General features: G+C 40.9%; 1 protein-coding gene across 3 annotated transcripts in view; it reads right to left on the minus strand.

Moving 5' to 3' along the window:
- LOC137379060 (mixed lineage kinase domain-like protein) overlaps nucleotides 1-20460 on the minus strand; it is a 76856-nt gene that overhangs the window by 38539 nt on the left and 17857 nt on the right. For all 3 annotated transcript variants that reach the window (XM_068049678.1, XM_068049677.1, XM_068049679.1), the window contains one exon: nucleotides 4957-5421. In XM_068049678.1, coding sequence (XP_067905779.1) covers nucleotides 4957-5413 — 457 coding nt within the window. In that variant the 5' untranslated portion in view covers nucleotides 5414-5421. The remainder of the gene's footprint in view (nucleotides 1-4956; nucleotides 5422-20460) is intronic.

The raw sequence follows: 20460 nt of genomic DNA on the forward strand, positions 1-20460 counted from the left end.
GCAATCAGCTTTGTACCATAGGAGGATTTGTACTAAAAAGTGCGTGCAGATGGGACTTACAAGACTAATGTGAGGCGAGTTGCTCGGGGTTTTGAAGAGGGAGTGGGTGATACAGATGTTAGAGTGGACTCTCCCACAGCTGGAAAAGTAATCTTGAAAATCTTTATAGCTCTTTTAGCCACATATCCATGGGAGTGTAGATCAATCAATATAAAAGCCTGTTTCTGAATGACGATACTTTTCAGAGAGAAGTGCTTCTGAAACCACCCAAAGAGGCAGCTGGTGCAGAAGGAAAACTATAGAAACTAAACAAATGTGCTATGGCCTGAATGATGATACCAGGCTGTGGTATCTTTCAGATAGATCTGTTTTGCTGAAAATTGGATGTGTTCAACGAAAACCAGATCCCACAATGTTTTATTAGTACAATAAAGGAAAACTTTCAGGCACCCTTCATGGTGAATAATGATGATGATGATTTCTTATGGGATGGTACTGCAGAATTTGAGAAATGTTTTATTAAGATGAGAGTAGAGTTTGAATATGGGAGTAAGGCTTGTGGGACTTTTATATATAAGGGTTTAGATATTAAGCAGAGTATGTCTGGAATAACTTTAAATCAACAATCTTATTTAGAGAGTGTTACTCCCATCCCAGTTAGTTGTACTAAGTCCTCAAAAAATACTGATGTTATAACGAAAGAAGAGACCGAGCAATTGGGAAGTTTGATTAGTCAGTTGAACTGGTTGGGTACTCAAGCTAGACCAGATGCTAGTTTTGATGTGTTGGAGTTAAGTACTCCGATGAAACACCCTAAATTTGAGAATGTTTTAAGGGTGAATAAAAAATTAAATCTTGAGAAATGCATACTTAAGTTTCCATCCTTGGGTGACCCAGTGAACACGAAAGTAACCATTTTCAGTGATGCTTCATATGCTAATCTTCCTGATGGGTATTCTAGTGCCGCTGGTTTCATGATATTTCTGATGGGTGAAAATGGGAAATTTTGTCCTTTAGCTTGGGAAGCTAACAAAATAAAAAAGGGTTGTTAAAAGTACTTAGGCTGCTGAAACACTGGCTTTTGTGGAGGCAGTTTTATGGGACTCTGTCAAATATTTTAAGTGAGATTCTATACAAGTGGTGTACTGAAGATAGTATACCCACAGAATGTTAAGTCGATAATCGCTCAATGTGGGAGTAATGCACACTTTACAAAAAATATGAATGAGAAAAGGTTATGGATTGACCTTGCTGGCTTGAAACAAGTGCTGGAGAGAAAGGAAATCTCAAAAACTAAATGGGTGGATGCAAAGTTATCAACTGTCTGATTGTTTTATAAAAATAACTGCATATACGAAGAAATTGTTCGGGGTCCTAGAGGTGTCCTAAAGGTGTCCCTTTTTTTATTTATTCATTCATGGGATGTAGGCATCACTGGCTAGACCAGCATTTATTGCCCTTGAGACCGTGGTGGTGAGTTGCCTTCTTGAACCGCTATAGTCCTTGGGGTGTAGGTACACCAATAGTGCTGTTAGGCAATATAACACTTTGTACAGAATATGGAGCTTATTGATTTAATTTGCTTTGAAGATTTGGTTATACTTTTTAACTCTAATTTTTATTTAAAGACAGAGGGGAATCTGTTAATTGTATGCAGGTGGTGGACATTAACTGGTGATTCATTTGATTCCCTATACTGTTACGTGGGTTTCCATTTTTTGTTAAAACTTGAGAATCTATATTTTAAAAACTGAAAAGGATTTCATGGACATTGAATCATCTGGAAATTGCTGAACTTTGTGCGTGTTTTTTTTTTCAAGGAAGGTCAACAAAAGGTTGACCAGTAAACAAGTACTGGAAAGCATTATGATTTCAAGTAAACAGCAGGATTTTTCCAACCTGAAGGGACAGATGTTTGCAAGGAAATAACAGACCATGATATATAGCTGTCACAGGATTGTTGCTGAACTGTTTTTAGTTTCATTTTGAACTGTTAAAAGACAGCTGGTTTTTGGACTAAGAGAGGCAGTTGGAGATCTGCATATTGACCTGCCAGGAGATCAGAATAAAATCCAGACCACTGTTACCGCTCTTCGAAGAATCCCTGCTCTTGAAAAGCAAACCCTGTATGAAGTTGTACTGTTGCCTCCTGTATTTTGAACAAATCCTGAATGTTTGCAGAAACCTTGCATCTTTAAAAGGACTTTGCATTGACTGTGAGAACTGAAACCTTTGTTGCCACACATGTGATGGAAGACCTATGTGAAGCCTTCAGTATTTGAATTTCTTTGAATGCCTACCCAAAACAGACTGTTCATCAACATCGCCTGGAAAGATTCCTAGTGGCAGCCACCTACTCGACTTAGGGACATTTCCCCAAAATAAAGGACTTCCATATCCGCTATTCAGTCTTAAATTATTTTTATTTCTTCTATTTCTTTGTAACAGCTGTAAACAAAAATCTGTTTTTTTTCTCCTTGTTAATCGATTGTGCGTGTGAGTGTGGACTAGGATAAAAACAAGGGGCTTTAATATTTCAATTCGCATATATATTTACTTCATTATTAGTTAAGACTTGGCTTATAATAAACAGATAATTTTGTTGTTTATTAAAGAAACCTGGTTGGTGTGCTTTATTCCGGGGACATATAGAGTTATCTAATTGACTGTTTCGGTAAGTGGGCAAATTTATTGATACGTTGTGACCTGTGACTGCATTAACAGTGCACTCCTCATTCCTCGGTCATAACAATATATAGACACAGACTGAAACTGTGGTTGTTGGGTTAGGAGGTGTATGCTTGCAATGTGTAACTCTGTAAATAAATCTAAAAGTATGTAGAGATTAGCTCAAATTCTATCCTTCACCAATTGGCTTTCTGGAATATAACACTGGGCTCATTTGTTTCAGCTCCAGGAGTATCAGAAGTATATGCTCCCAGAGTTACTCCTCCAATAGTAGATTTGGAACTCATCTCTCAATAAGACAGCAACATATGGAACTAGCCATTCCACACCACTGGAACCATTTGAGTCAAACAGCTGAACCTACCAGTGTAAGAAATATAATGGTGAACTGGAATGGAGTGGACAGGCGGAGAAAATTGGAATGGAGTGGACAGTCAGAGTAGAAGTGTGAATCACCAAGACTTCAGGTACCAGATTCCAAGGGCTTGTCGTTTTAAATTGAGGAATATGATGATAGAATCATAGAATATTTCCAGCATAGGAGGAGGCTATTAAGCTTATCGTGTCTGTGCCAGCTGTCTAAGAGCTACCATCAGCTAGTCCCACTCCTCTGCCTTTTCCCCATGGCTCTGCAATTCTTTTCTCTTCAGATAACTATCCAATTCCCTTTTGAAAGTCACACCACACTCTCCACCACACTCTCAGGCAGTGCAGTCCAGATCCTAACCAATCGCACCCATTTTTTGAAATCATATGTCTGCTGCCCATGTTCCTCTCAGTGGTAGAGGTCACGGGTTTGGAAGCTGCAGTCAAAGGAGGTTGGTGAGTTGCTGCAATGCATCTTGGAGATGGTACACACTGCTGCCAATTTGCGTCGGTGGTGGAGGGAGTGAATGTTTAAGGTGGTTGATGGGGTGCCGATTAAGCGGCCTGCTTTGTCCTGGATGATGTTGAGCTTCAAATGTTGTTGGAGCTGCTCTCATCCAGACAAGTAGAGAGTATTCCATCACACTCCTGATTTGTGCCTTGTAGATGATAGACAGGCTTTGGGGAGTCAGGTGAGTTACTCACCACAGAATTCCCAGCCTCTGACCTGCTCTTGTAGCCACAGTATTGATACGGCTGGTCCAGTTAAGTTTCTCATCAATGCTAAAGTGTCAGTGGGGGATTCAGTAATAGTAATGCCATTGAACGTCAAGGGGAGATGATTAGATTCTCTATTGTTGGAGATGGTCATTGCTTGGGGAATAATAAGGTGTGATGTGGGATTGAAATCAACCAGACAAGCATCGGCTGAATGGCTCATTCCAGGAGTTTCACTCCATATTAGTATGTATAGAGGCAGGATGCCACTGCTCCTCACACCATCCACACAAACCCCTTTCCTTTTCTTTGCTAGACAGCTGTAAATGCATTTGTCCTCAGTACCTTGCTCTACGGCAGCGAGGCCTGGACAACGTATGCCAGCCAAGAGCGACGTCTCAATTCATTCCATCTTCGCTGCCTTCGGAGAATACTTGGCATCAGGTGGCAGGACTATATCTCCAACACAGAAGTCCTTGAAGCGGCCAACATCCCCAGCTTATACACACTACTGAGTCAGCGGCGCTTGAGATGGCTTGGCCATGTGAGCCGCATGGAAGATGGCAGGATCCCCAAAGACACATTGTACAGCGAGCTCGCCACTGGTATCAGACCCACCGGCCGTCCATGTCTCCGTTATAAAGACGTCTGCAAACGCGACATGAAATCGTGTGACATTGATCACAAGTCGTGGGAGTCAGTTGCCAGCATTCGCCAGAGCTGGCGGGCAGCCATAAAGATAGGGCTAAATTGTGGCGAGTCGAAGAGACTTAGTAGTTGGCAGGAAAAAAGACAGAGGCGCAAGGGGAGAGCCAACTGTGCAACAGCCCCAACAAACAAATTTCTCTGCAGCACCTGTGGAAGAGCCTGTCACTCCAGAATTGGCCTTTATAGCCACTCCAGGCGCTGCTTCACAAACCACTGACCACCTCCAGGCGCGTATCCATTGTCTCTCGAGATAAGGAGGCCCAAAAGAAAAAAGAAAAGAAAGAGGCAGGATGCCACTGCTCCTCACACCATCCACACAAACCCCTTTCCTTTTCTTTGCTAGACAGCTGTAAATGCATTTGGGGTGGAACCATTCTGAATGTCACTTACAATGTGTAATCTTTCTGTAACACCTCCTAATAATCTTGGTGTCAAATCAAACCAAAATGAGCAAATTAAAAATGACCATCCAGTTACCTTCCTCTAATTTCTTTGCCACCTTATCCAGATGTTTCTGATCTTCCTCTGTGTCTTGCTCATCTTCCTTCTTCCTCTGCTTGTCCTTAAATGTCTTCAACAGCAGTTTTGTCTGTACTGTGTGCAAGGTGAGGTCCAGGGCCACAGCAGCATCATTTAATCGCTCGTTAAGATGGCCAAAGTCTTCCTTGATCTCATAAGCCTTGAAGACCTTAGAGAACCTGTGCTTGTTGGTGAAAGACTCAATAAAATCCTTTGCATTCTCCAGAATGCCCACCATCTCCTTCAGAACCTTTGCTACACCAGTCAGGTCTTCGTGCTGGATGGTCTGGACAGGTATCAAGAGGGATTCGATCCGAACCTTCAGACGCTGGCATCGCTTGTGGTTCGTTTTTGCCTCATTGCAGAGCGAGTAAATAGCTTTAGCCACATTAAAAATCTTTTCAACGTAATCCATACTGATATCTGAAATGACAGAAGACCATCATTCTTACCTTATCACTCTGAATGGACTGAATGTTAAATCTATGACACCCTGAATTACAAGGCATGAGCTAGACCTAATGGTGGCTCCTCATTCAATCAGGAACAAGCTGGCTGCTGTCTGGACAAAAGCATAGACAGAAAAGTTTAATATAGTATCATCTATTGGAGTTGGCAGCTCCTCTGGTTACACATCCCAGCAGAACTGAGGGTGGGGAAGCTGTGGCGGAGGAAGAGATGGAAGTGTATTTGTTTTTCAAAGGCCATTATCTCCATATATTATTAACACACAGATATACACACACTCATGGAACACACTGTTTGCAACTTTTTTCAATTCCAGCACAGTCATTATGCTTCATGACTGCAGGAAATGAACCTTAAATGTAACTCAACATGCATGCCTCTGCTCTTCAAATAGATCATGCCTGAGGCAGCGATCATAATATGATTGAAATTTACATTCAGTTTGAGGGAGAGAAGAATGGGTCCAAGACTAGTATTTTAAACTTAAATAAGGGCAATTATGAGGGCATGAAAGCAGAGCTATCTAAAGTGAACTGGCGAATTAGGTTAAGGGATAGGTCAATAGAGATGCAGTGGAGACATTTAAGGCGATATTCAGAATACACAGAATAGATACAATCCAATGAGAAAGAAGAATTCCCAGGCAAAGACCCACCATCCGTGGTTAACTAAAAAAGTTAAAGATATTATCAAACTTAAAGAAAAAGCATATAATTCCACAAAGATGGGTGGCACGTTAGAAGATTGGACAGATATAAAAAACAGCAAAGAATGACTAAAATATTGATAAGGAGATAAAAATTAGGTACGAGAGAAAGCTAGCTAGAATATAAAAACAGATAAGAAGAGTTTCTACCAATATTTAAAAAAGAGTTAACAAAGTCAGCATTGGTCCTACAGAAAGTGAGTCTGTGGTATTAATAAGGGATAATAAGGTGATGGCAGATGAATTGAACAGGTATTTTGCATTGGTCTTCATTAAAGAAGATACAAGTAACATCCCAGAAATAGCTGTAAATCAGGAAGTGGTAGGGAGGGAGGAACTCAAAAAAATTACAATCACCAGGGGAATGGTCCTGAGCAAATTGTTGGAGCTGCGGGCTGACAAGTCCTGGGTCCTAAAATAAGTGGCCAGTGAGATAGTTGATGCGTTGGTTTTAATTTTCCAAAATTCCCTAGATTTGGGGAAGGTTCCATTAGATTTGAAAATAGCAAACTGAACTCCTTTATTCAAAAAAGGAGAGACAGAAAGCAGGAAACGACAGGCCAGTTAGCTGAACATCTGTCTGAGGGAAAATGTTAGAAGCTATTATTAAAGACATTATAGCTGGGCACTCAGAAAAATTGAAGGTAATCAGGCAGAGTCAACATGGTTTTGTGAAAGGGAAATCATGTTTAACCAATTTATTGGAGTTCTTTGAAGAAGTAACATGTGCTGTGGATAAACGGGAACCAATGGATGTACTATACTTAGATTTCCAGAAGGTATTTGATAAGGTGCCACATCAAAGGTTATTGCAGAAAATAAAAGCTCATGGTGTAGGGGGTAACATATTGGCATGGATAGAAGACTGGCTAGCTAACAGGAAACAGAGAGTAGACATAAATGGGTCATTTTCTGGTTGGCAAGATGTAACGAGTGGTGTGCCACAGGGATCAGTGCTGGGGCCTCAACTTTTTGTAATTGATATAAATGATTTGGATGAAGGGACCGAAGGTCTGGTTGCTAAATTTACTGATGACACAAAGAAAGGTAGGAAAATAAGTTGTGAAGAGGACATAAGGAGGCTACAAAGGGATATAGATAGGTTATGTGACTGGGCAAAGATCTGGCAAATGGAGTATAATGTGGGAAAATGTGAAATTGTCCATTTTGGCAGGAAGAATAAAAAAGAAACATATTAACTAAATGGTGAGAGATTGCAGAGCTCTGAGATGCAGAGGGATCTGGGTGTCCTAGTGCATGATTTGCAAAAGGTTAGTATGCAGGTTCAGCAAGTAATTAGGAAAGCTAATAGAATGTTATTGTTTAGGGAATTGAATACAAAAGTAGGGAGGTTATGCTTCAATTATGCAGGGCATTGGTGAGACCACATCTGGAGTACTGTGTACAGTATTGGTTTTCTTATTTAAGGAAGGATGTAAATGCGTTGAAAGCAGTAGAGAGAAGGTTTACTAGACTAATACCTGGAATGGACGAGTTGTCTTATAAGGAAAGGTTGGACAGGTTAGGCTTGTATCTGCTGGAGTTTAGAAGATTAATAGGTGACTTGATTGAAATGTATAAGATCCTGAGGGATCTTGACAGGATGTATGTGGAAAGAATGTTTCCCTTTGTAGGAGAATCCAGAACTAGGGGTCACTATTTAAAAATAAGGTGTCACCCATTTAAGACAGAGTTGAGGAAAAGATTTTTCTCTGAGGGGCGTGAGTCTTTGGAACTCTCTTCCTCAAAAGGCAGTGGAAGCAGAGTCTTTAAATATTTTTAAGTCAGAGGTAGATAGATTCCTGATAAGCAAGGGGGTGAAATGTTATTGGGGGTTGGCGGGAATGTGGAGTCAAGGTTACAATCAGGTCAGTCATGATCTTATTGAATAGCAGAGCAGGCTTGAGGGTCCAAGTCACCTATTCCTGCTCCTAATTCTTCTGTTGATAATGATTATTGGTTAACTACAACATGTGACGTGGGACTAACTGAGATAGCGAGGAGAATAATTAGCCAGGTCTCCTGTTCTTGATAGATTCTGACTGATGGAAGATTGTCTTTGGACATTGGATGAGGGCAGGGCCGCTAATCACATAGCTAACGGACGCTGACTGTTAAACTCCAGAAAGCTTGTTATGGAAGGATAATACTGGAGCCTATCTTTACTCAGTTTCACAGTTATTGAACAGAATAAAAGGATTACAAACATGTAGCTCCTCACTCAAACCCTCCACAAGTCTCACTAAATGTCTGCTTATATGTGCTCAAGTAAGATCCCAATTAACACCCTCCACCTGCATATAATCAAACAATTGATACACAATTCAGAGATTAACAGATTCCCTTATTTTATAATACAACATGGATTAACATGCTCAAAGAACATTTCAAAATAAATTCTATATTGGGTACAAAGTATTACATTGTAAGACACCCCTTCTCTAGCACCCCTAACAATTTCTTTGTACTTGCATTTCTTTTTGGGAAATTGGACAGCTGATGACTTGCATTTTCCCATTTAAGTTTAGAGATTTCCTTTCTCTCCAGTATTTGTTTCAATCCAGCAAGGTCAATACATAGTTTTTTTCTTATTCACACTTTTTGTAGAGTATACATTATCCCACAGAAAATGATTATCCACATAACATTCAATGGGTATCCTATCTTCAGTATGTACCTTATTCAGAATTTCACCCAAAATATTTGACAAATAGAACCCCCCTATTCACTGCCTCCACAAGACCCAGTGTTTCTGCAACTAAACTACTTTTAATGACCCATTTTATATTCATAGCCTCCCAAACTAATGGACAACATTTCCCATTTTCACCTATCAGAAAGATTATGAAACCAGCTGCACTCGAATATCCATCAGCAAGATTAGCATGTGAAGCATCACTAAAAATTACTAGCTTCATGTTCTTTAGGTCACCTAAGGATGGGAACTTCAGTACACATTTCTCTAGATTTAGGTTTTTTAATGTTTTATTTGCCCTTTAAACATTTCAACTTCCGATGTTTCATCATCGTGCTTAACTCCAGCACATCAAAACTAGCATCAGGCCTAGTCTGAGAGCACAACCAGTTTAATTGACCAATCAAGCTTTACAATTGCTCAGTCTCTGCTTTAGATGTAACATCAACTTTCTGTGATGACCTAGCATGATTAACCGGGATGGGAGTAACACTCTCTAAATAGGATTGTTGATTTAAAGTTATTCCAGACTTAGTATTAATTGTGTGATTATATGCAGGTGAAGGGAGTTAATTGGGGTTTTAGCTGAGCACTTAAAAACAGACACTCAGTAGGACTGAAAGAGGGATTTGTATGAGGAGTTATATGTTTGTAATCCTTTTATTCATGCATAATAAACATGAAACTGAGTAAATCTAGGTTTTGGCCTTTTGGAGTTTAACATGGTAGTAGAGAATGATTGTCTAAAGCTGAAGGTTAGAAACTAGGAAATTTTTTTTTTGGATAGAAAACTAAAGTTTCAAGGACCATTGTGAAAAATATGGCAGAAGGCAACTGCAAATTGTTAGAGTATGATTACCCTCTGGTATTTTCAGAGTTTGAACCATATGACCAGTGGAATAATGATTTGGATATATGGATACTGGTTATATCTCTACCAAAAAGGGAAAAAAGGTATGACCTTGGTGTTGTCACCTTGTACCAAAGTAAAATCAGATGGCAAGTGTTTTCTGAACTGGATGCCTGTCACTTGGAAACTGCTGAAAGTTAGCCTCATCCTGTTAGAATTTCTGGATGAAATTTACAAAAAAATGACCTATTGAATGCATATGAGGCATAATTGGACTTTGATAGATTTCTGAAAACAGATGGTTATTCAATGGAGGAATATATCATGGACTTTAACAGACTGTATGGAAGATTGAGGAAATTCAATTTGGAGATCCCTGGTTCAGTGCTGGCTTTTAAATTGCTAGATTGTGCTAGGGTGTTGTAAATGGACAGGCTCCGCGTTCTAATTGGGGTTTGGTTCTTGGGCAAAGACTCTCTGGACCAAATGTCCACGGCCTTAAGAAACTGCCTGGGGAAACAGTCATTTCCTGCAGTCCTGGTTGAACAAATGGGGCATTCTGTGGTGACACAAAGAATGGAGGACTCAATGTTTCCAAGATTTAGAAATAATCCAGGTACAGGAAGCAGGCCTAAGTACAATGGAAGAGTTAAAGACAGGAGGAGTGAGGATGAAAGCACCTTTAGGAGGTCTGAATATTACAGTGGAAGACAGAATTGGAACCGCAATCATAGGTGAATGAATTCCAGGAATACCCAAGGAACAGTTAATAGGTGCTTCAGATGTAATTCAAAGTATCATTATGCAATGAACCTCCTTAAGAGGAAGGGAAGAGTCTCTGAAATATCACATGATGCAGAAAATTGAGACAGAAGAGGAATTGTACTAGTCAAGAGGAGCTTTTGTCCTGTGATGAATGTGGTTGGTTGTGGATTTGTTTAACTGATACTGAATAGTGCTTGTTTGACAGTATGTGGAACTGACTGAATCCAGATAACACTGTAACCTCTTAGTAGTGAGGATCGACACAAGTTTAAGGAGTATATAAGTACTACAAGCTTTAGGTTGGGGGATGACAAGAGATTGAACTCACTGAAGAGGGTAGTAATCCCATGTAAAATAGCTGGGGCAAGCTACTTTTAGTACTGATGTATCTCACTGGAGATTACCTTACCTTTACTTTTGAGTAAGCCTTCAATGAAAAAGGCACATAGGAACCTTGATATAGAGCATAATACAGCAATTGTTTTTGGGAAGCCAGTGAATTTGTAGTTTATGCAGTCAGGGCATTGTATCCCCTTTAACACAACCTGGTATTTCTAGTCAGTGTTGGAAAAGTACTGATGGTATCAGGTGTTGAGTCGGAGAGATAAAAGGCAAATTGTCTTAATGTTGCACAGGCAATTTGCCCACCCTTCTTGTCAGATTAAAAACGCTATTAAAAGATGCAGGTGTGATTGAAGAGTATACGAGGATAATAGAAATTAGTGAAAAGTGAGATTTGTAAAAAGTATCAGGACACCATCGCATCCTATTGTCAGCCTTCCATTGACGTGACTTTAAATGATGTAGTTGCCAAAAACAAGAATATTTTCATTCTACATTTTATAGACCTAGCAATTTGATTTAGTCTTTTTACAATAATAGGACAAGAGGGTGGATAGAGATTAAACTATGGACAAGTGGATAGGGACTGGGCTTGGGGCACCAGCTAAGTTTCTGTGATAATGGAGGGGAATTTGCCAATGGCATGTTCAGAGATATGTGAAAACATTAACATTAAGGTTATGAATCGTGCAGCCTTGTGTTATAACTGATCGCTCAAGTCAAAGCCCCCAATCAAAATATACAATTCTGATTGTGGTGGGAGGAATACACCATTGATTTAGTCCTGTCCCTCCACAGATCGACTAGCCTATCATTTTAAACTTTCCAAGTTAAAGACCCAGCCAAATTGTACCATCTATTAACCCCCGATTGAGGCTAACCAAGCCAGGTGTCTTTAGATCAACAAATTAACCATTTAATTAGAAAAACTAAATTCTTAAACACTATGAAGATATAAGCAACATTTAAAATAGAAAAAAATTAGTCCTTGCATATTTACACTCCTGCCAAAGTGAAATCTTCCAATGTGGAATAGTCCAAGGTTGCTTCAAGTCCTCAGTCGTCCGATTGGGATGGGGAAAGGTTCTTCAACAGTAGAACAGTCTAATTTAATTCAGCAGTTGAATTGATGCTCTTTTCCAGTGATGAATTTTAATAATTACTGTTCAGTAGTTCAAGGAATTAGCTATTTTCTTAAGAAATTTAATCTGGTTTGGCATCAGAATTCTGAGTATAATAAATAGGGTTTAAATAAACAGAGCTCTCATTTCCTTCAATATATGCTGATCCGATCGTCTGTGAGTTGGAACAGTCTGTTTTCGCGATAAAGCCTGTTCAAAATTAAATTGTAACATTGTATCTCTCAATCTTCAGTCTGAGTGGGTGTATCTCGCGGCAACAGAATGTACTCTTTGAATCACAGTCTCTGGCTGTACCCTGGGGCAATGAGAATGCATTCTTTTGACTCCGTCTCTGGAGCTTATTGCCTTAAAGCAGTACTGTTCCTTTTCCAGCCTTAAAGGCACACCGCATTCTTCCCGGGAAAAAAAAATCATAACACCTGGCATAGGCAGTTCATGCGAAGAATTTGCTTTACATGGTTGCAGGATCAAGTCACTATCAATTGGTCTATGGGCGGAATCCCAAATTGCCTTTTACACTGCGACAATCCTCCTGCTCTAGAAGGTACTACAATTAATTCAATTTTTTAAAATACACATTCGAATGCTTTACATGCAGGGAGACAGGCTTTCATCAAGGCGGAGGTCTCTAACAAAATTCGTAGAGCTGAGGCATCATGCAAGGCCAACTGAAGCAGAATTTAGTTCAGGTGACTTGGTCTCTTATAAAAGAGAGGGCTGTGGGAATGGAAGGGCCCTGGTAAGATAATCATTCGGGATGGTAAAACAGTAGTTATCTAGCATAGAAATCAAACTGTTAAGGTTCATTCTTCACAATTAATCGGGCTTGATGACAAAATCTCAGAATCTGAGCGGCTGATAGAGGGAAAAGAGGCACCTTATACATCAAATACTTGTGTGTTTTGTGATGAAAGTCCTGAAGCACAGAATATGGTAGATCAAGAGTTGGATAGTAATATGACCAATCATGATGGTCAGGAAAGAGCTAGCCCATCCAAAGGCCAATTGCCTCGAGTAGGTACTCGGGTGACATATATTCCAGAGAGGTCTGATAAATGGAAGGATGTAACAATTGTGGGGTGTGCAGGCAAATTTAAATATTGGCTAAATGTTCAAGATGATGGTCAAGAAGCCAGAACCATGGATTGGCAGCGTGGGGTGAAAGAATGGAGGGTAAGAAAGCGCAGTGCAAATTTTGATAGTGGGTCTGGAAGTGACTCTTGCATAAGGATGCAATCATGTACTGGAGAAGGAGCCTCCAACGATATGCAATGGGAGATCTTCTAGCAGTAGTTTTGAAAAACATCAAAGTACTAATTGGGACCATAATATGAACAGATTCCACAATGAAACGAAGGCTAGAGGAGAATATCGCAATAGAACTACAAGCAGACGTCCTCGTGATCGTGAAGTTTTAGTGGCTGCCAATAAACTTGAGGATAAACTAATGAGAAGCAAAACATAAGGAATTAGATAATTGGAGAGTGAGGAGGCTATTCTGAGGTAGCAGAAAGGGGACAGCCAACCTTGTCACATAATTGGATTTGTACTGAGAAAGTCCTTCCCTGATAGAACTTCTAAAGCAAAAGCGAAGCTGGTTGCGAGGGGTTTTGAAGAGTGATCAGGGGGGATATTGATGTTAGAGTGGACACTCCCACAGCTGGAAAAGTAAGTTTGAAAATCTTTTTGGCTCTTTTGGCCACATTCATGGGAATGCAGATCCATTGACATAAAAGCTACATTTCTGCAAGATGATACTTTTCAGAGAGAAGTGTATCTGAAATCACCTAAAGAGGCAGCAGATACAGAAGGAAAATTATGGAAACTGAACAAATGCATCTTTGGCCTTAATGATGCTTCCAAGGATGTGGTATTTCTCAGTGAGATCTGTCTTGTTGAAAATTGGTTGTGTTCAACTAAAAGCAGATGCTGCAATGTTTTATTGGTATCTTAATGGGAAACTTTCAGGCTTCTTCATGGTGCATGATGATGATTTCTTATAGGGTGGTACTGCAGATTTTGAGAAATATCATAAGATTAAGGCAGGATTTAAGATTGGGAGTCAGGCTTGTGGGGCCTTTAAATATATTGGTTTTGATATTAAGCAGTATAAGTCTGGAATAACTTTAAATCAACAAGCCTATTTAGACAGTGTTACTCCCATCCTGGTTAATCGTGTTGGGTCATCACAGAAAGATGATCTATCTAAAGCAGAGACTGAGCAGTTGTGAAGCTTGGTGGGTAAATTAAACTAGGCTCTGAGTAGGCCTGATGTTAGTTTTGATGTGCTGGAGTTAAGCACGATGATGAAACATTAAAAGACTGGGAATATTTTAAGGGCAAATAAAATGTTGAAAAAACTAAATCTGGAGAAATGTGTGCTGAAGTTCCCATCCTTGGGTGACCCAAATAACATGAAGCTAATAATTTTTAGTGATGCTTCACCTGCTAATCTTGCTGATGGGTATTCGAGTGGAACTGGCTTCATCATATATTATTTATTTATTTATAGATACAGCACTGAAACAGGCCCTTCGGCCCACCGAGTCTGTGCCGACCAAGAACCACCCATTTATACTAACCCTACAGTAATCCCATATTCCCTACCACCTACCTACACGAGCGGCAATTTACAATGGCCAATTTACCTATCACCTACAAGTCTTTTGGCTGTGGGAGGAAACCGGAGCACCCGGCGAAAACCCACACAGTCACAGGGAGAACTTACAAACTCCGCACAGGCAGTACCCAGAATCGAACCCGGGTCCCTGGAGCTGTAAGGCTGCATGCTAACCACTGTGCCGCTCCATTTCTGATGGGTGAAAATGGGAAATGTTGTGCTTTAGTGTGGGAGGCTAAGAAAATAAAATGGGTTGTTGAAAGCACGTTAGTTGCTGTTCGTGCTAGGCCCCCACCTGCCAAGAATGAGGCACATTCATTTTGTCATGAACATTGATTTTAAACAGTTGCTGGAGTGAGAAAATGACTTGTTAAACAGATCATCCATGGCTGGGAAATACATTTGGACATTAACGATCAGTGGTTGGAAGGACAAAGGACCATTCCCTGACACATTCAACTCACATTCTTCTAATGCAATAAAAGCATAATACTGCGGATGCTGGAAATCTGAAATAAAAACAAGAAATGCTGGAAATACTCAGCAGGTCTGGCAGCATTGATCAGGTATTGTGTGTAGGAGGAGCATTCCAGAGACTGCTAAGGTGATACAATCCAGGACTGGTTAGACCAACTGGTCATATGACTGACTGGCTGCTCCAGGGTTTTTTGAACTGGCCAGAGCTTGCTGATGGCCGTGAACCCAATCCTTGAGAGGCAGGTTCTGCCACAAGTGCCACATGTGAACCTGCCAAGTTGATGTTTAGTTTAGTTTTAGTTTAGAGATACAGCACTGAAACAGGCCCTTCGGCCCACCAAGTCTGTGCCAACCAACAACCACCCATTTATACTAATCCTGCACTAATCCCATATTCCTACCACATCCCCACCTGTCCCTATATTTTCCCTACCACCTACCTATACTAGGGGAAATGTCTAATGGCCAATTTACCTATCAGCCTGCAAGTCTTTGGCATGTGGGAGGAAACCCACGCAGACACAGGGAGAACTTGCAAACTCCACACAGGCAGTACCCGGAATTGAACCCGGGTCGCTGGAGCTGTGAGGCTGCGGTGCTAACCACTGCGCCACTATGCCGCCCTGAGTTGTGTTTTTTTTTTAAGTTGGTGCCTGTTCCCAAGCTGCTGTAGTAACTGGTCGGTGTGGTAGTGCACACTAGTCCACAGGATGTGTCATCATTTTCTTCTTTCACAAGCTAGTGACTCCCAGGTGCAATGGTCAACATTTAGGGCCTTCATGTCACACTTGCAAGCATCCTTGGAAGTGGATCTCTGGGCATCCCACTGGTTGTCTGGCCCTGGTTACCTTCCCAGTCAGAAGGTCCTCGGGTATATGACCGTCTTGCATCCTGCAGATGTGTCCGATCCACTAAAGCCACTTCTGTTTGTCTACTACATTGTACATATTTACTCTTGCTGTTAATTCAAAGAATTCAATATGATTGAGCAAGCTATACCTTCCCTTTTGTAATCTGTGCCGACGATATTTTAATTATATTTTCAGTTTCTACATGTTTCTTTCTGGTTTTATTCTCCCATTTCAGGATTTTGAGCTCATAGTTTATGCCAATATTTCAGTCGTGTGTGCAGCAACTGTGCCATATACAAGGTGTTAAGCTGAGGCCCTGTTTGTACCATCGATTCAAGTAATTATGAAAGATCCCATGGCACTATTCCAAGAAAAGCAGGGAATTCTTCTAATGTAATAAAAGCATAATACTGCAGATGCTGGAAATCTGAAATAAAAACAAGAAATGCTGGAAATACTCAGCAGGTTTGGCAGCATCTGTGGAGAGAGAAGCAGAGTTAACGTTTCGGGTCAGTGACCCTTCTGCGGAACACATTCTTCTAATGCCCTGGCTACCATTCCTCCCTGAACAAACAACCCCCAAAAACAGAGTAACCAGTCATTCATCACTTTGTTTGAGATCTTGCTCGGTGAAAAGTAGCTGACGTTGTTGGATAATTAGGCTCATAACAGAGCAAGTAACACAATCCAGTATCAAAACCTGAACATAACATGGGCTTCATGGCATTGTTTGATAATTAGGCTCATAATAGAGCATTTAACACAATCCCTAACTTGAGTGTCAGGAATTACTTCAAGCACATGCATCTCCAGACAGCAAGACAATTGGTGTTCAAGCTCTCAACAATAACCAAGCTATCTACATTCATAACTAAATGAGGACTTCAAAGGGCTCTATTATGGTCACTCCCTGGAGAGTTAGCAATTGTTACAATAGCAGACATCAGAAGATCTCCTTCAATCTTCTTTCTCAGGCTCACAGTTGGTGACAGACAACAAGGGGCTCCAGCATAAACCGGTTGGAATTCATGGGACAGCTCCAAGATCCTCTCAAAGTTCATCATTCCTCTGCCTCTTGTTAATAATACACAGCTAAAAAGGCAACATTACATAATATTACATTGAATTTACAGCACAGAAACGGCCGATATGCCAATGTTTATGCTCTACATGAGCCTCCTCCCACCTTCCTATTCCTTTCTGCTCATGTATTTAAGGAGAAGCTAAATATATCTATGCTATTCACCTTAACTATTCCTTGTGTTAACCAATTCCACATTCTAACCACTCTGACGTCTTCTCTCCGTCTGTCTTAGCAAACCCTATCATAATTTTAAAAACAGCAACAACCGACAATTTGTATTTTATATAGTGCCTTTAACGTTTTCATGCCTAGTGCAGGCATGTCCTATTCATAACTTTAAACATGGACTATATTCAGCATAACCACTTCTGGAAATGAATTTTCCTTTTGTTTTAAATGAACCACAATAGACATTAAAAGTGAACATGAACTGCAAACATGGCCACCGAAGGTCAGATGATCTTAACTTGTGTCTGAAAGGATCAAAGAATACCTTCCAGACTTAGGTGTCATCAATGCCCATCCTGAAACCATAGGGAGACATTTCTGAAATGAATGGTTATCTCCTGAAACAACCCTCTTCAGGATGAATGTCTTAGAACAATAAATAGGATGAGGCTAATCAACATAGACCCCTACCATATTTGGAAATGGAACTGAGAAGTCTCATGTGGGGCAGCCATGTTGGTCTCCTTTTAGAAATCTTTAAAATACAGAGTACAGAAAAAGCAGACAGACCAGGCTGTACCATCATGCCTTAAAAGAATTGGAGGCTATAACATCTAAAGTCTTCAAACCTGTTCCTTTTCAAGTCCACAAGAACAGAAAACCAAGTCTACAAGCAACTAACTTCATGACCAGCTGAAAATCTACCTCTTTGACAAAATCCTTCAACTTCAATATACCACTCCGGCCATTGAATCACCTAACTACATTTCAGGAGTGAAAACGCCTCTTCACCAGGCCCGCAACACATGGCCTTTTCCCCAAGACGAGCCAAAGCACGTGACTTTTCACTATTCCTTTGCTTGTAATTTGTTAAAGTGCACTATCCTCTTTAATGGCTTTCTTTCTCAAGTGTGTGAATAAAAATAATCCTTTTTATTTAAACTCTAAGTGTGCTGCTCGATATTCAATTTGGCCATACACTCAGGTTAAGAAACACACATCTTCCTTTTCAAAACACACTGATTATGGACAAAAAAAAAGAGAAAAAGAATAGGCTTCAGTTCTCTCTCAATTCTGTCCATAAGGTAATAAAACATCCCATGAGGCTTCATAGGAGTGTTATGAAGCAAAATTTGACACCAAGCCACAGAAGGCACTATTAGGACAGATTGGTCAGAGGTCGGTTTTAAGGAGCATCTTAAAAGGAGAGAGGTGGAGAGGTTTAGGGAGAAAATTTGAGCTTGGGGTGCAGGCAGCTAAAGGTACGCCCACCAGTAGTGCAGCAATTAAAATTGGGGATACTCAAAAAGACAGAATTAGATGAGCACAGGTAACTAGGAGGGTTGTGGGGTGAAGGATATTAGAGGTAGGGAGGGAAGAGGCCACAGAGGGATTTGAAAACAAGGTATTGCTTAACCTCTACTAGGACAGTCTCCACTTTTCTGAAGAGCCCCAGAATGTCAGTCTTTCCCTATAATTGTACGCTCTCAGTTCTGTAACATTACTTCATGTAAAAGTGTCCAGCACCATGACATTTGTCACCCTCTTTGTGGCTGGGTGCTGGTTCCCACGTAGTGTAGTCATTTTGTATTGTTTACTCTACTGCACAATTTAGTGGTTGCATTAAAACTTGATGTTTTCACTTAATTACTGATACTGTGGTACAGTTTGTGTCAACTCAAATTTAAACGCAGCCTATAGGCATGATAGCAGTGTCAGAATGTTTCACGCTGCTCAACAAAGGAAATTAGTGAGTTTATGCAGCACATGCGCATGGATATTGACCTCCACTTAGTCCACAGTATTATATTACAGTAATAACAGAAACTATGGCAACCACAAAATTGAGCAGTAGAATAAACACTACAAAATTGCTCGACCATGTGGGATCTGGCTCCCAGCCACCAGAAGGTGACATGTGATGGTGCAGTGAGTTTTTTGTCGTTTGTGTTCAAGCACACTGCAGTGACATACTTCAAATCAAATTGCACTACTGCATCATCTTTGCAGGATGTCATTGAAAGTGACCCATTGGTTTGTGAATATTTTCTCCCACAAAAAAATCCCCAAAAATGGTTTGATTTTTCCATTAAAGTAGTCTTTTTTTTGTATCATGTCCTGGCCAATATTTCTCCCTTAACAAACATCATGATCTGACGATTTAACTTATTGCCGTTTCAGGGACCTTGCTGTGTGCAAATTGTCTGTTTGTATACATCTTCTTCTTCTTTGGCCTCCTTGTCTTGAGAGACAATGGGTAAGCACCTGGAGGTGGTCAGTGGTTTGTGAAGCAGCGTCTGGAGTGGCTATAAAGTCCAATTCTAGAGTGACAGACTCTTCCACAAGTGCTACAAATAAAATTGGTTGTCGGGGCTGTTATACAGTTGGCTCTCCCCTTGCACTTCAGACTTTTTTCCTCCCAACTGCTAAGTCTCTTCGACTCGCCACACTTTAGCCCCGCCTTTATGGCTGCCCGCCAGCTCTGGCGATCACTGGCAACCGACTCCCACGACTTGTGATCAATGTCACAGGGCTTCATGTCGCGTTTGCAGACGTCTTTAAAGAGGAGACACGGACGGCCGGTGGGTCTGATACCAGTGACGAGCTCGCTGTACAATGTGTCCTTGGGCATCCTGCCATCTTCCATGCGGCTCACATAGCCAAGCCATCTCAAGCACCACTGGCTCAGTAGGGTGTATATGCTGGGGATGTTGGCCGCCTCGAGGACTTCTGCGTTGGAAATACGGTCCTGCCAACTAATGCCTAGGATTCTCCGGAGGCAGCGACGATGGAATGGATTGAGATGTCGCTCTTGGCTGACATACATTGTCCAGGCCTCGCTGCCATAGAGCAAGGTACTGAGGACACAGGCTTGATACACTTGGACTTTTGTGTTCTGTGTCAGTGTGCCATTTTCCCACACTCTCTTGACCAGTCTGGACATAGCAGTTGAAGCCTTTCCCATGCGCTTGTTGATTTCTGCATCGAGAGACAGGTTACTGGTGATAATTGAGCCTAGGTAGGTGAACTCTTGAACCACTTCCAGAACGTGGTCGCCGATATTGATGGATGGAGCATTTCTGAGGTCCTGTCCCATGATGTTCATTTTCTTGAGGCTGATGGTTAGGCCAAATTCGTTCAGGCAGCTGCAATCCTGTCGATGAGTCTCTGCAACATCGTCAGCAAATGAGGATTTTCCGTACTCTGGTCTTCACTCTTAGACTGGCAAGGTTGAACAACCTGCCATCTGATCTTGTGTGGAGGAAAATTCCTTCTTCTGAAGACTTGAACGCA

Source organism: Heterodontus francisci, chromosome 17, assembly GCF_036365525.1.
Source record: "Heterodontus francisci isolate sHetFra1 chromosome 17, sHetFra1.hap1, whole genome shotgun sequence".
NCBI classification, from domain to species: domain Eukaryota; kingdom Metazoa; phylum Chordata; class Chondrichthyes; order Heterodontiformes; family Heterodontidae; genus Heterodontus; species Heterodontus francisci.